Here is a 16,332-nt window from a genome sequence, read left to right on the forward strand (position 1 = left end):
TGGCCCTCCTCTGCCCCCTTCCCTCTCCTCCTCGCCTTGCCAATTTTTCTTGTTTTGTCTGATTTTTCCTGTTGTTTGATTTTCCTGTTTGTTTTTGTGTGTAGGCGGCACGGTGGCTGAGTGGCTCATGCCTCACAGCAGAAGGTTTGGTTGATCCCCAGGTCCCCCAGGCCTTTCTGTGTGGAGTTTTTCATGTTTCTCCTCGTGTCTGGATGGGTTTCCTCCGGGTACTCCGGTTTCCCCCATCAACCAAAACATGAACGTCCTTCGAGACAACTGTTGTCGTGATTTTGGGTGTTACATAAATAAAAGGAATTGAATTGAATTGAAGTGCTCACTCTGTCTCTTATTTGTTCAGAGCCGCTCAGGCTGGTGGGAGGGGCCAGTCGCTGTGCTGGGACTGTGGAGGTGAAACACAAAGGAGAGTGGAGACGAGTAAATGAGCAATATGGATCCTGGGACCTGGAGGAGACAGCTGCTGTGTGCAGAGACCTGGACTGTGGCTCTGCTTTTTATGGAGAAGAGAGACGTGATTTTCCACAGAGTCCAGTGTGGAGAGTCTCATCTGACTGTGTGGAGAAGTCTGCAGTGAGACACTGTGTCTATGGTTCAGCCTCCATTACCTCGGGTCTGGAGGTGAATTGTTCAGGTAAAAGTCTGATCTCACATTTAATGTTTTTCAGATATTTTTTTTTCTAGTTTCTCAGCCACACAAACACACACACACAGAGGAGGCGGGGCCTCTGTGTGTGTCTCTGGACATGAGGACAGTCCTGGTGGACACAGAGTGCCACAGAGACAAGTCCAAGTGTGTGAGTTTTGAAACTGTCCAAAAAGAGTCTGTGATCAGGGAGAAACGGCTAAAGTCTAAACCCAGAGAGATGCTAAAAATATGATTAGGCAGCATGTGTCCTATTGGCTCAGAGCGGTGATGTCACAGCCCTGTGTGTGTCCTATTGGCTCAGAGCGGTGATGTCACAGCCCTGTGTGTGTCCTATTGGCTCAGAGTGGTGATGTCAAAGCCCTGTGTGTGTCCTATTGGCTCAGAGCAGTGATGTCACACATGTGTGTCCACAGACTCGGTGCGTCTGGTCTCGGGGCCCAGTCTGTGCTCAGGATCAGTGCAGATCTGGGACCAGTCCTGGACCTGGGTCTGTGAAGGGGCCTTGGACCAGCAGGGGGCAGAGGTGCTGTGCAGGGAGCTGGGCTGTGGGGCTCCTTCTCTCCTCCAGGGGGCGCTCTCTCCTCTGAGGCAGACGTTCCACTGTGAGGGCCATGAGTCTGCTCTGATGGACTGTCCCCGCTCCGGCTCAGAGACCTGCTCCTCTGGAGCCGCTGTCAACCTCACCTGCTCAGGTAAAGGGGCGGGGCCTCACTGCTCAGGTAAAGGGGCGGGGCTCACTCTGTCTCTTGTCTGTTCAGAGCCGCTCAGGCTGGTGGGAGGGGCCAGTCGCTGTGCTGGGACTGTGGAGGTGAAACACAGAGGAGAGTGGAGACGGATGTCTGGACTCTGGGACCTAAAGCACACAGCTGCTGTGTGCAGAGACCTGGACTGTGGTATTGCTGTTTATGGAGAAGACAGAGATGATTTTCCACAAAGTCAAATTTGGAGTGTCTCATCTGACTGTGTGAAGAAGAAGTCTGCAGTGAGACACTGTGTCAAAGGTTCATCTTCTTCCTTGCCCTCGGGTCTGGAGGTGAAGTGTTCAGGTAAAAATCTGATCTCACATTTTTATGCTTCTCAAATGTTTTTTTTAGTTGTTCCAGAGAACTGTCAGGTTCACACACACAACACACACAGGATCAGTGCAGATCTGGGACCAGTCCTGGACCTGGGTCTGTGAAGGGGCCTTGGACCAGCAGGGGGCAGAGGTGCTGTGCAGGGAGCTGGGCTGTGGGGCTCTTTCTCTCCTCCAGGGGGCGCTCTCTCCTCTGAAGCAGACGTTCCACTGTGAGGGCCATGAGTCTGCTCTGATGGACTGTCCCCGCTCCGACTCAGAGACCTGCTCCTCTGGAGCCGCTGTCAACCTCACCTGCTCAGGTAAAGGGGCGTGTCTCACTCTGTCTCTTGTCTGTTCAGAGGTCAGGCTGGTGGGAGGGGCCAGTCGCTGTGCTGGGACTGTGGAGCTGAGACTCAGAGGAGAGTGGAGACAGGTGGAGCCCTCTGGACTCTGGGACCTGGAGGACACAGCTGCTGTGTGCAGAGACCTGGACTGTGGCTCTGCTGTTTATGCAGAAAAGAGAGATGATTATCCACAGAGTCCAGTGTGGAGAGTGTCATCTGACTGTGTGAAGAAGAAGTCTAAAGTGAGAGAATGTGTCAATGGTTCATTCTCCTCTTCCTCTCCCTCAGGTCTGGAGGTGAAATGTTTAGGTAAAAGTCTGATCACGCATAGTTGTTTCTCTCTCAGCACACACACACACACACACACACACACACCCCACACACACACACCCCACACACACACAGTCATAGGTTAGGAGAAGGGCAGAGGTGTCACTGCGCCTTCTGCTGGACAGGACCTTCTTATTATAACCAAAGCATTTAGTGTTTCATAATGTCAGATTTTAGGCCTACTACAGTTTGAAATTCAAATTTGTCATGTTCACAGTTTGGTATTTGATGATGTCATGATGTTTCAGATGGAGGGCGGGGCCTGTATAAATCTATAAAACTCTATATACTCTACTCTGTTAAACTCTATGTAATTGTATGGGAGATTTACAATTTTTAAATAAATGTCCAAACTTCTGCTCCACAAATTTTGAACCTTCTCATTATTAATTTGGGATTGGCTCCACAAATTGCCATATTAATCTTATGGTTTAAAGTCCTTTCAGCTGACGACACTCATGTCTTTGAGCTTGAATAATGGTTCCACTTTATGAAGATATTGTGAAAAAACATTTGACTTTTATTTATTTAAACTGACAGAGAAGACACTGAACTTTGGGCCAGATTTATAAAAAATACTGATATCTCACCGCACATTTTCTCTCACTCCAGATCCTCCCTCTTACCCCCCCATGTGGTTGTTGTGGCTAGTGCGCCCTCTGCTGGTGTCCAGTCCGTACGCCGTGTGCACTGTGCTGCTGGTGCTGATCTACAGGGAGCAGCGTCGCACAGGTAACACCACAGTCTGAGATGTTCTGGCCTAAACTCAAGAATGAACCAACACCAGGTCCTCTAGGTTCTCCAAGCGCTGGGCTTTAGTGCAGTTTTTGGATCTCCACCGAGGGAGGAGCCTGTGTTCTTCTCACATCATCTACATTTATCAGGGATCATAAACACATTTGTCACCATTGGGATTCTTGCACTTTTCTCTGTATCCTCTACTATCAGCCAAAAGCGCATCTGGAAGTATTGTTGTGCCGACTCAAACCCCGCCCACCTGTTCTTCAGCTTTTGCCATGCTCCAAACCATGAGCGAAGGTCAGCTCTGTGGAGTGTGGCCTAAAACTGGGCTGTTGCATCGGCACATTTCACGATTACCACATATTTTGAGACTCATATTTTTCATCAGTACCATAGATAACACAACCAAAACCAAAAGTGCCCATGAAAGAAGGTGCTGCACTCTGATTGGTTCGCGGTCAAAATCTCAGTTGTATTATTGGTTCACGGTCATGGTGTTTTCCTGAAAAACTGGCCAAATAAATTTTGTAGATTTGGTGAAAATGTGCAACAATCTGGAGTGACGGCAAAGTGAGTCAGGCTGAGTGAGATATATTGTGCTAACACATGAAATTTTCCTCCCTGGATGTTAACAAAGACACACGGGGCCAACGCCTCATCTTAAAGACACATGACACTAGAACATATTTACATCTTTATTTTACCTTTGGTTTATTGTTACTGTTGAGGCACGGCCCCTCTCTCTGTATCTGCTGCTGTCAGACTCATCACTCTGACCTTAAAATGTTTCACTCGCAGCACAAAGGCTAAAACGTCTGAGCACTCAAGCCTCAGTTGAGGAACAACACAGGATTATTCAAACATGAATCGCTCTAAATAAAAGCTCAAATGTTTTCCCCCTGCTGGATAAAAGAGGTATTACACAGACACAGGTTTCAGGTCACTAGGGGGCAGTGTGGAGCAGAGGGGGGCTTTGGGAGGGCATCTGAACACAACCTCAGTTTGGGCTAATTGCTTGTCCTGGCTCCGTCCACAGGAAGTCCACACCCTGTTTCCATGGAGACGGGCCAGCAGGAGGAGGAGGATGATGACATCGCCGCTGAGGTCACCACCGAGCACAGCTTCTGAGCCAATCACAGCTCTTCTTTCATCTTTAAATGAGTCTGACATTTCAGTTAGAACTTAAGAAATATATGTATGAAATATAGTGTTAAGATTCACTTTATGTGGACGTTTTAAAGGTCCTGCACCTGCTTGTTTCCACATATTTTAATATAGTGTGACTCATCAGCAGCTCTTGAGTTCTGTCTGTATCAATTATAAAGCCTTTTATTTTCCAATAATCAAGAAGTGCATTGTTAGCATGCTAACTCACCTGTAACTAAATAAAAATCCATCCTGTTTGAAACTCATATTTGTCATGTGTTTTTGATCCAAAGTACAGTTCTGTTCATCTGAAGGGCCGACATTAGAGGAGACAAAGGTCTTCACATATTGACAAAATACTGTGGGAATATGGCTTATTTCAGTTAGCATGTTATGATTGACATTTGTTTGTTTTATTTAATTGATTGCCTAATTTTTCATGATTTAGTTATTATTTTGATTATCCTTCATGTTTTGATTTTGAACTGTTTTATTGTTTGATTGGATTATGAGTTCTGAGTGTGGCCCCACCCATTACCTAACCCAGAGCAAAGGACATTGGCTGGATGGACCACAATCAAGAGCAGGCACGAAACCACAGAAAAAGGAAGGGCATGGGCAGGAAAGACCAGAGGACACGGGCAGAAAGACACAGGGTCACGGCAGGAAGGACGAGCACAGACAAGGTCAGCACGAGCACAAGGTACGAGCTACAGACATGTGCTGGGACATGGCGAGACGGCATTAGAGTGGTCTGGAGCAGACGGAGTGCACAATCGGGGCAGAGGCACGGACGTGGCACAGACACAGAGACGGAGACGTAGGAGCCAGTAGCGGCCAATCATTCACTAAGGTGGGATCAAGTTAACTGGGCGGCTGATCGAGAGTCGCCCAGACCCGGTCTTTCCACCCCATTGGCAGTTCTCGTCCTCTTGCAGGGGCGATGCAGCTGGAGGAGACGAGGGACCCGAGGTAAGACCGATGTTTACTACGGGCAAATACTACTACTACTGGACGGCTCCCAACAGCCGTCCAGCACGGTGAGTCGGCCACGCCTTGGGTGGCTTATGTGAAGTGCCATTTGTATTCCCCACTGGCATTTGTTCTGTGCCCCACAAAATCGGCACGCCAGTGTCACCTGGAGGAGTCAGGAGTGAGCTGGGATCTGCACGAGCCACGTCAAAATCCTGGTTTTATGGATATTTAGCTTCTTAACCGTGAACATTCTAGCTTTTTTTTTTTTTTGTAGCAATCTATTTTATCATGATTTTAATCATTTTTTTGTCTGTAATAAATTCTTTTAACATTTTTATTCTCTTGTTTTTTTTTATTCACTGCTCACCCCTGGGTTTTACCTGTGGTTTTAGATTAGAGTCCAAGACTCTTCAACTCTAGGTGGCGTTGCTGGGTTTTAATTGGTGATAGTTTAACTAAACTTTTATTGTTTTAGAAGCCTCACTCGGTCACAATACTTTTGAGGCATTAGGACCAGAACAATTGAACCACTGTTTCAGGTACGTTGCAAAATGAACAGCTGACCTCAATGTCTTTGGGAACTTGACTAAAAATGTGTTCACCAGGTAAAACCAGTGCAGTATTTTATATGAAATCTTTAGTGTCCGAGACTAAACATGGCTCCATCTTATATCAGGACAAATCTGGCCCAGCATGAGACGGTCGTTGAAGAGGATGAGCTGATTCCAGAAACATGATTCTTATCTTACAGTTTCTGCCTTTTTGTGAGGAAAAAAAACCAAAAAAAACAACGTAAGTTTGAGATGGACCCATAGGAGACACTGAGATATCAGCAGTGTAATCTGAGCTCCTGCACAGCAGATGTAAAAAAAGATGGAACTAAATCAAAAACAATAGAATATTCTTAAGGAGAAACAGGAATGTTACATTTTTCAAGAATTTCATTAGAGCTGTAAAGAATTCCATCACTTCTGAAAAGATGACTGACTAAAACTATTCCATTCAGAAACCATTTTTAATAAAAAAGGGATTTGTTTTTGAGTACATTATATCTGTGATTCCAGATGTATCTGGAGAAACTACAGTTAGATAGAACTACAGTTATTTACATGTTTATGTGGTATGTGCTGTGCCCTCTACGAGGTTTGCCATTCATAGAGACCTACGCAAAAGGAATAGGAGACCTGAACCTCGTGCTCTTTTCTTGTTCCAGCAAGAGAAGACCACGAAGTTCAGAGTGCTCAATGCATCTATAAAAAGCATGAACACAATAATAATGCCTTACACTTGTAATGCGCTTTACAGTCTTGTCAAAGCCTCTCAAAGCCTCTACACTAGACATTTCCACACTTGGTGATACTATTGTAGCCACAGCTGCCCTGGGGAGACTGACAGAAGCGAGGCTGCCAATCTGCACCATCAGCCCCTCCAACCACCACCTATCATTCACACACACACCACTTTCATACTAGGCAATGTGGGTGAAGTGTCTTGCCTAAGGACACAACAACAGACAGACTTGGTCCAAGCAGGACTCAATCCTCCAACCTTCAGGTTGGGGGACCAACACTCTAACCACTGAGCCACTGTCGCCCCACACAGGCCACATAAAAAAGTGGAAAGGCCGAAAAAAGGTACAAAGAGCTCAAACAGCCCCTTACAAAACCAAAACTGTCACCCTGAAGGACGCCTCTATCAAGAGCACCAGGACAGGAGAAGAAAACAGCACCACACAAACACACACGCCTGGAGCCCAAACTGAGCAGATGACCGTCCACCTGGAGACATCCAACAGGTACAACCAGAAGAAACAAGAGGAACCAGAACACAGCCAGACCTCCACCAGCACGTTGTACAGCCCCATGTAAACCACACTCCATATGCAGTGAACGAGACGCCCAGAGGAGAACAAGACCACCCAGATCCAGAAACCATCAAACTAACTGTCTGAACAGGACCAACCGTGGAGTCAAAGAGGCGGAGCACATGGAATACTGGAGTGTCATAGGAGGGAAAGAAAGGCCAGGTCTGGATGACCCTTAACCCCAAGGCAGAGGCTACAACCCCAGGCAGAAACGCTCAGTCACAGCTCCACCGGCCGTCATCACCAAAGAAGAAACACGATGGGTCCGTCAGGACACACAAGTCCCCAGGCCCTGAGCAGAGGCAAGGACTGGGACCCCTGAACAAAGGACAGGCCCGAGAGCCCCCTGAGAGGAGGGCTCCAACTAAAGGCTCCCACTGTCCTACATGAGTCTGTCCTACATGAGTCTGTCCTACATGAGTCTGTCCTACATGAGTCTCACCTATCTATTAAAACAAAGTCAAATGAATGAAACCTAGAAAATGAATGCAAAAAGATGTACAAAAGTCCAATAAAATATTGTGAAATATAAGAGCTTTACACTGGCTGACAGTGAGTTTCCTTCACTCTGATAAAACGGGGCTTTTTGGTTTGATTCTCAGAACAGCAGCTCTGAACTGCACACACCTCAAAACATGTCAGATCTTAAACTGATGTCAACTGACACCACGTGCTCTCAAAATGTTATCTAACTTTCACGTTATGGGAATGTAGTAAACTAAGAGAGTTCTTTACTGTCAAAATCACCAAATGGTCCCTTCAGATATCTCCTATAAGACTTTTTTTTAGCATTGAATGTGACATAGAAATGAATCCATTATTACAGAAACAACTCAGTATCATATTTATCCCAAAAATGCTTTTCATTTAATTGGAATAAAGACAATTCTCCAACATTTGGCATAATTAAACGTGTATAAGATATATCTCATTTAGAGTATCAGACTTATGTTTTAAAACATAGGATGGACCTATACAATATAACGATTTATGGGGATGCCTTATTAACCATTTATTTGCTTAATATTTAGCAAAAAAAAAAAAACCCACAAGCGATGAACAGATAAGAATGTGTTAAAAAACAGGAAACTCTCAAACACGTCTCAGTGCTGGTCTAGTCCTCTTCAGACCTGGTTCAGTCTTGATTTGGTCCTGGTTCAGTCCTGGTTCAGTCCTGGTTTAGTCCTGGTTCAGTCCTGGTTCAGTCCTGGTTCAGTCCTGGTTTAGTCCTGGTTCGGTCCTGGTTATGGCTCTGGGGGCACTGGTCCTGGTCTGGTTCATCTACATTTTGGGTAAGTGAGACTTGTTTATCTTTGATTTATTTTATAAAATATAAAAAGACATTAACAGTGTCAAAAAGTGAAACATACAAGACGTGAAAGAAACGGAGCACAAAGAGCCGTCTAATGTGGTCTGCTACTTATCCACACTAAACTTTAACATTTAAACTAAAACATTTCAAAGTGTTTCATTTCCATCACACTCTTTCTTTTCAAACACATATCTGGACTTTTCTTCTTTTCAGACTGACTTCATGAGCTGGTTTCATCTATTTCTTAAATGTCATTATTGTGGATCCTGGTCTTTGTCCAGATGACTCCATGAATGAATTCCTTTCACTACAGTGCTTAGGGTTATGGGTCAGGGGCCAGAGGTCAGGGGCCAGAGGTCAGGGGTCGGTGTTAGGGGTTAGGCTTCTTTTCATAACTTTGATTCTGAATCTGTTTGGATGTGTTCCTTTTAGGCTGTAGTGACTTGTTCTTAAAGACTCTTTGAATGTTACAGGTGATACATGGCACTTTGCTTTATACATGACTTTAGGAAACTCAACAACATCATGACCTTAGAGTAACTTTGACAAGTCCTGGGTTAGACGCTCTACAAAGAGTGTGTTTTCATGTGATACTTTTACTTGAGTATTTGTTTGCTCTGGTGTCTGTACTTTTACTTAAGTAACAAGATGGAGTACTTGTTCCACCTCTGTTTATTTGTCAAAGTGTCTTTTGGCCCCACACTGCAGCTGCTTCAGTCTGAGGGGAACTGGCTCCTGTGTCTGAACCTCTGTCTCGGCACTTGTGAAAATAAATGTACATTTGATTAAAGTGTTTCTAAAGTCAAACACAGCCTGATCGTGCGGGGCCATAGTGAGCTTCCTGTTTCCATCTGATGAAACGAGCCTGTGGCTTTAATGAGCCCAACAGCCGCCATTTTGTGTGAAGCTCTGTGTCATGTGACCAACAACCATTTTGTGATGTGACTTTTGTGTGTGCAGGGCTCCTGGCAGAAGACAACAGCTCAGGTAAAGACACTCACACACCAGGATAACCACTCTGCCACAGTAACACAGGGAGAACATGCACACTCCACTCAGATCAGGAGTCTAACCCACAACCTCCTCACTGATGACTCTTCTACAAAATAGAATTTTCCTTCTATTTCATCCCTTTTAATGACCAGAGGCGGTGCTTCAAGCTCTGAATGATCACTCTTGCGCAGGTCGAGAATTAATAACAAATTCACCTATGACCTCCTGGTGGCCCACGTGAGGCTATATAGTCACGTGATTCCGGAAGCACAGTCCCTTTTTTCTTCTCGCGCTTAGGTCGAGTGTGTTGTGGCTACTCATGAATACTGCTTTGAACCACAATTGTTATCTCACTATCTTTGGTGGCAGCTTATTGCTCAGAGTCCCGTGACTTGTGATTGGAGTATATCACAGTCGGTGTAGCGAGTGTGACTCGCCCATCAGGGGCTACGTAAGCTGCACATGCGGAGTGCCCCACCTGAAGCAGGTGGTTCCCTGACACCAGTGAGGTTCACGTTTTCACAAAGAGAGTTTATGGTAAGTAGTTTCTGCATTTTTTGTTGGAAGCGACACTGGGTTCTGTGGAGCTGGTTTGTATTTGCTGCAGTTTTTGGTTCAGCTTGACCTTTGTCTTGACTATTGCCGCATTCAGCTAAAATATCTTGCAGGCACAATGGTGTGAATGCTATCATTGTGGGTAGTGACAAGAACGTTTCCCGTTTCTTGAAAGGTGCCAGACGGCTTCAAGTGGCTCCATCATGGGATCTTTCATTGGTCTTGGAGACTGCGAGCTCCTCCAATTGAGCCTATTGCCCAGGCAGACATTAAGTGGCTGTTGTTTAAGATTTAATTTCTCCTCGCCATGGCTTTGGGTAAGTGTGGGTGAACTGCAGGCCCTGTCTGTCAATGAGTCCTGCTGTAGGTGGCATGCTTTTTCCTCCCTAAGGTATAATCTTCTGCTGATAATACCCAACCACTCCAGTTGGCGAGGTTTGGCATGGAATCTACCACAGAACCTTTATGCCGTTTGTTCATTGGAGGCTTACATACAGGTTACGTCAGGTATATGACGGTTGGAAAGTCTGTGCGTTATGCCAGTCCAAGGGACCCCTTGGGGCTCTCTCTGGTCTATGCTGCGGCCTCTTGGACCTCACCCTCCATGTTTGCCAGATTTTACCGGGTGAATGTCGCAGTCTGCCATCCTCTGGATGGAGTGTTACACGAGCATCATGCTTTGTTTCGAGGACATAGGTTTTCCTTGATGTGGTTTGTGGATTCCTCATGACCATGTTGTTACAAGTCATCCAATGCCTGAAACACCGCGTCTGGCGGTCAGAAGGGATGAAATAGAACGAAAGTTACATATGTAACTACAGTTCTATGAATCCCGGATGACCGCCAGAGGTCTCTGTCCCTTGGAATCTTCATGCACTCATGACAAGGTTAAGGGACTGCGTTTCCGGAGTCATGTGACAATATAGCCTCACGTGGGTCACCAGAAGGTTATAAGTGAAATTGTTATTATTAAGTCTCGACCTGCACATGTGCAAGAGTGATCATTCAGTGCTTAAAGCACCGCCTCTAGTGGTCATCTCTGATTCATAGAACCGTAGTTACATACGTAAATTTCGTTTTACTGCGCCAGATTAACAAAGGGATGACATACTCAGGTAAAGGGGTGGGGTTTCACTTCCCAGGTAACGGGGAGCTCAGGCTGGTGGGAGGGGCCAGTCGCTGTGCTGGGACTGTGGAGGTGAGACACAGAGGAGAGTGGAGACGGATGATTCACCCCAATGGATTCTTTGCATTCTGGGACCTGGAGCACACAGCTGCTGTGTGCAGAGACCTGGACTGTGGCTCTGCTGTTTATGGAGAAGAGCGACGTGATTTTCCACAGAGTCCAGTGTGGTGGGTCTCAACTGACTGTGTGAAGAAGAAGTCTGCAGTGAGAGACTGTGTCGATGGTTCATACTCCTCTTCCTCAGGTCTGGAGGTGAAGTGTTCAGGTAAATATAACATTTTTATGTTTCTCAGATGTTATTTTTTTTGTTTTAGTGTCTCCCAACCACACACACACAAACAGACAGACTCACACAATCACACACAGAGGGTGGGGCCTCTGTGTGTGTCTCTGGACATGAGGAGGACAGTCCTGGTGGACACAGAGTGCCACAGAGACGAGTCCAAGTGTGTGAGTTTTGAAACTCTCCAAAAAGACTCCGTGATCATGGAGAAACGGCGGCTTAAGTCTGAAACTCAGAGAGATGCTAAAAACATGATTAAATCTGTTCAGGAGGATTAGCTCTGTCAGCAGCAAAGAGCCCAGTTTAGACTCAAGTCTGTCATGTTTACTCTGAAAAACTACAGAGAGATTCTCACGTGTTTAGGAACAAGTGAACTAGGACTGAACCAGAACTGAACCAGGACTAAACCAGGACTGAACCAGGACTAAACAAGGACTGAACCAGGACTGAACCAGGACTAAACCAGGACTGAACCAGGACTAAACCAGGACTGAACCAGGACTAAACCAGGACTAAACCAGGACTGAACCAGGACTAAACCAGGACTAAACCAGAAGTAAACCAGGACTGAACCAGGACTGAACCAGGACTAAACCAGGACTGAACCAGGACTAAACCAGAAGTAAACCAGGACTGAACCAAGACTGAACCAGGACTAAACCAGGACTAAACAGGAGGACTTCACCAGGTGTCAGAGTGCTGATGTCCTGTGTGTGTCCTATTGGCTCAGAGCGGTGATGTCACAGCCCTGTGTGTGTCCTATTGGCTCAGAGCGGTGATGTCACACATGTGTGTCCACAGACTCGGTGCGTCTGGTCTCGGGGCCCAGTCTGTGCTCAGGATCAGTGCAGATCTGGGACCAGTCCTGGACCTGGGTCTGTGAAGGGGCCTTGGACCAGCAGGGGGCAGAGGTGCTGTGCAGGGAGCTGGGCTGTGGGGCTCCTTCTCTCCTCCAGGGGGCGCTCTCTCCTCTGAAGCAGACGTTCCACTGTGAGGGCCATGAGTCTGCTCTGATGGACTGTCCCCGCTCCGGCTCAGAGACCTGCTCCTCTGGAGCCGCTGTCAACCTCACCTGCTCAGGTAAAGGGGCGGGGCATCACTGCTCAGGTAAAGGGGCGGGGCTCACTCTGTCTCTTGTCTGTTCAGAGCCGCTCAGGCTGGTGGGAGGGGCCAGTCGCTGTGCTGGGACTGTGGAGGTGAGACACAGAGGAGAGTGGAGACGGATGTCTGGACTCTGGAACCTAAAGCACACAGCTGCTGTGTGCAGAGACCTGGACTGTGGCTCTGCTGTTGACGGAGAAAACAGACGTGATTTTCCAAAGAGTCCAGTGTGGTGGGTCTCATCTGACTGTGTGACGAAGAAGACTGCAGTGAGAGATTGTGTCGTTGGTTCAGACTCTTCCTCTTCCTCGGGTCTGGAGGTGAAATGTTCAGGTAAATCTCACATTTTTATGTCTGTCAGAGGTTTTGATTTTTTTCTAGTCTCTTTGACCCAAATACACATGTAGACAGGAGGCGGGGCCTCTGTGTGTGTCTCTGGACATGAGAAGGACAGTCCTGGTGGACACAGAGTGCCACAGAGACGAGTCCAAGTGTGTGAGTTTTGAAACTCTCCAAAAAGAGTCTGTGATCAGGGAGAAACGGCTAAAGTCTAAACCCAGAGAGACGCTAAAAACATGATTAAATCTGTTCAGGAGGATTAGCTCTGTCAGCAGCAAAGAGCCCAGTTTAGACTCAAGTCTGTCATGTTTACTCTGAAAAACTACAGAGAGATTCTCACGTGTTTAGGAACAAGTGAACTAGGACCGAACCAGGACTAAACCAGGACCGAACCAGGACTAAACCAGGACTAAACCAGGACTAAACCAGGACTAAACCAGGACTAAACCAGGACTGAACCAGGACTGAACCAGAACTAAACCAGGACTAAACAGGAGGACTGCACCAGGTGTCAGAGCGGTGATGTCACAGCCCTGTGTGTGTCCTATTGGCTCAGAGCGGTGATGTCACAGCCCTGTGTGCGTCCTATTGGCTCAGAGCGGTGATGTCACAGCCCTGTGTGTGTCCTATTGGCTCAGAGCGGTGATGTCACACATGTGTGTCCACAGACTCGGTGCGTCTGGTCTCGGGGCCCAGTCTGTGCTCAGGATCAGTGCAGATCTGGGACCAGTCCTGGACCTGGGTCTGTGAAGGGGCCTTGGACCAGCAGGGGGCAGAGGTGCTGTGCAGGGAGCTGGGCTGTGGGGCTCCTTCTCTCCTCCAGGGGGCGCTCTCTCCTCTGAGGCAGACGTTCCACTGTGAGGGCCATGAGTCTGCTCTGATGGACTGTCCCCGCTCCGACTCAGAGACCTGCTCCTCTGGAGCCGCTGTCAACCTCACCTGCTCAGGTAAAGGGGCGGGGCCTCACTGCTCAGGTAAAGGGGCGGGGCCTCACTGCTCAGGTAAAGGGGCGGGGCATCACTGCTCAGGTAAAGGGGCGGGGCTCAGTCTGTATCTTGTCTGTTCAGAGCCACTCAGGCTGGTGGGAGGGGCCAGTCGCTGTGCTGGGACTGTGGAGGTGAGACACAGAGGAGAGTGGAGACCAGTGGTAGAGTCCCCTGGACACTGGTTCCTGGAGGACACAGCTGCTGTGTGCAGAGACCTGGACTGTGGCTCTGCTTTTTATGGAGAAGAGAGAGATGATTTTCCACACAATCCAGTGTGGAGTTTCTCATATTTCTGTGTGAAGAAGTCTGCAGTGAGAGAATGTGTCGATGGGTCATCCCCTTCCTCTTCCTCACGTGTGGAGGTGGTGTGTTCAGGTAAATGTCTGATTTCACATTTTTATGTTTCTCAGATGTTTTTCCAGAGAACTGTCAGGTGTAAAATGTGAGACGTTTAATCAGAGTTTAGATCAGCCTGAGTCTGTACACACAAAGAACACACTCCTCTGTGTCACACACACTTCTGTGTATCACACACACTCTTTTGCGTCAAACACACTCCTCTCCACAGACTGAACTGTCCAATCATCTCTCTCCACAGACTGAACTGTCCAATCATCTCTCTCCACAGACTTACTGAATCGTCCGGTCATCTCTCTGTCTGTGTCTGACGGGGCTTCCCAGGCCCGGCCACAGGGGGTCCGGGTGCTGCTGGGGTCAAAGTTCAGGGTCAAATGCTCTGTGGAGCCACAGTACCCGGGAGGCTCCTTCCAGCTCCTCTCTCCCACTGCGCCCCTCGGTCAGAACCACACCCTGCCCGCTGTCAATCACTCCGCACACTTCCTGTTCTCTGACACTGGCTCCGCCCACAAAGGAAACTACACCTGTGTTTACCACCTGCATGTGTTCAACCACAACTTCTCCTCTCAGAGCCCCAGCCTCCAGCTCTCTCTGGGAGGTACGTCCAGCAACAGCCTCATGTGAGGCTCAGGGGTCACACATGGTCATGTGAGGGTCACACAGGGTCATGTGAGGGTCAGGGGTCACACAGGGTCATGTGAGAGTCAGGGGTTAAAAAAAACTGGACCTGGACTTTGTCCTAGACTCTGTCCTGGTCCTTGTTCAGGTCCTGTTTGGGTCCTGGTCTTGGTCCTGATTCTAGTCTTGGTCTTGGTCTTTGTCCTGGGTTTGGTCCTCATCTTGGTCCTTGTGCTCGTCGCAAGCCTAGTCCTGCTCTTGGTCTTGATCCTAGTTGTAGTCTTGGTCCTGGTCTTGGTCCTTGTCCTATTCTTGGTCCTGGTCTTGGTCCTGATTCTACTCTTGGTCTTGGTCTTGGTCCTAGTACTGGGGTTGTCTCTGGTTGTATTGGTCTTCAGCCTAGTCCTGCTCCTGGTCTTGGTCCTAGATCTAGTCTTGTTCCTGGTTTCGTGTTGGTCTTGGTCCTTGTCCTGCTCTTGGTTTTGGTCTTAGTCCTTGTTCTGGTCTTCGTTCTGGTCTTGGTCTTTGTCCTACTCTTGGTCCTGGTCTTGGTCCTGGTCTTGGTCCTGGTCCTTGTCCTGGTCTTGGTCTGGACTGATCTGGGTCTTTTGTGTTGCAGCTCCAGTCTCAGACCTGATCATCAGAGTCCTGGTCATTCTACTGTTGAAGCTCCTCTACATCCTTCCAATGTACTACTACTACTGCAAGGTACTGGACCTTTAGACCTGATTTAGATCTGGTTTAGGGTTTTTAAACCTGATTTCAAACATATTTAACATGGTTTAGAGCTTTGTCGGTCCAAGTTTTAGATCTGGTTTTAATCTGGTTTACACCTGACTTGGACCAGGTTTAGTCCTGCTTTAGACCATGTTTAGACCTGTGTTAGACCTGCTTTAATCCTAGTTTAGTTCTGGTTTGGACCTGCTTAAGATCTGATTTACTTTGGACCTAGTTTAGTCTTGGTTTATTCCTGGTTTAGACCTGGTTTAGTCCTGGTTTAGTCCCGGTTCAGTCCCGGTTCAGTCCTGGTTTAGTCCTGGTTTAGTCCTGGTTTAGTCCTGGTTTAGTCCCGGTTTAGTCCTGGTTTAGTCCTGGTTTAGTCCTGGTTTAGGTCTAGAATTTTTTTTGTCACGTCCTGTTGTTTCAGGTCCGGGCCAGAGGGGGCGATAGAGAGAGGACCTGAGGACCTGGACTTTGACCGTTTCAGATGTGAGCTCCTGGATGTTCAATACATTTATGTAAATACAGAGTGACTTAAATCATGTGATTGTGTCTGTTATGTTTAATCACACTCTAGGGTCAGTTACACTCTAGGGTCAGTTACACTCTAGGGTCAGTTACACTTTTTATCATCATTCTTTTGTGTTTATTTTGGTATAATGTACCTTTGCTGATGTTTGATAAACTGTTTGAATCCTCATGTTTTTAGAGACTCTTTTGTGTATTTAAACTTGTGTCCTGGAGTTACTCTGGTACTTTGG

The 16,332-nt window shown here is 47.3% G+C and overlaps 1 protein-coding gene and 1 long non-coding RNA gene across 2 annotated transcripts in view; both read left to right on the forward strand.

Annotated features, from left to right (window-relative positions):
* Nucleotides 1-16,332, forward strand: part of LOC117385933 (deleted in malignant brain tumors 1 protein-like) — a 434,825-nt gene that overhangs the window by 18,439 nt on the left and 400,054 nt on the right. Inside the window, exons 8-12 of the mRNA XM_055229215.1 lie at nucleotides 1,423-1,697; nucleotides 1,813-2,041; nucleotides 12,252-12,530; nucleotides 12,597-12,884; nucleotides 13,559-13,837. Coding sequence (XP_055085190.1) covers nucleotides 1,423-1,697; nucleotides 1,813-2,041; nucleotides 12,252-12,530; nucleotides 12,597-12,884; nucleotides 13,559-13,837 — 1,350 coding nt within the window. The remainder of the gene's footprint in view (nucleotides 1-1,422; nucleotides 1,698-1,812; nucleotides 2,042-12,251; nucleotides 12,531-12,596; nucleotides 12,885-13,558; nucleotides 13,838-16,332) is intronic.
* On the forward strand, nucleotides 2,336-4,259 carry LOC129457097 (uncharacterized). Its single transcript, XR_008649082.1, has 3 exons — nucleotides 2,336-2,374; nucleotides 3,008-3,127; nucleotides 4,173-4,259. It is a non-coding gene; the product is annotated as an uncharacterized LOC129457097 (long non-coding RNA).

Source organism: Periophthalmus magnuspinnatus, chromosome 18, assembly GCF_009829125.3.
Source record: "Periophthalmus magnuspinnatus isolate fPerMag1 chromosome 18, fPerMag1.2.pri, whole genome shotgun sequence".
Lineage (NCBI taxonomy): Eukaryota > Metazoa > Chordata > Actinopteri > Gobiiformes > Gobiidae > Periophthalmus > Periophthalmus magnuspinnatus.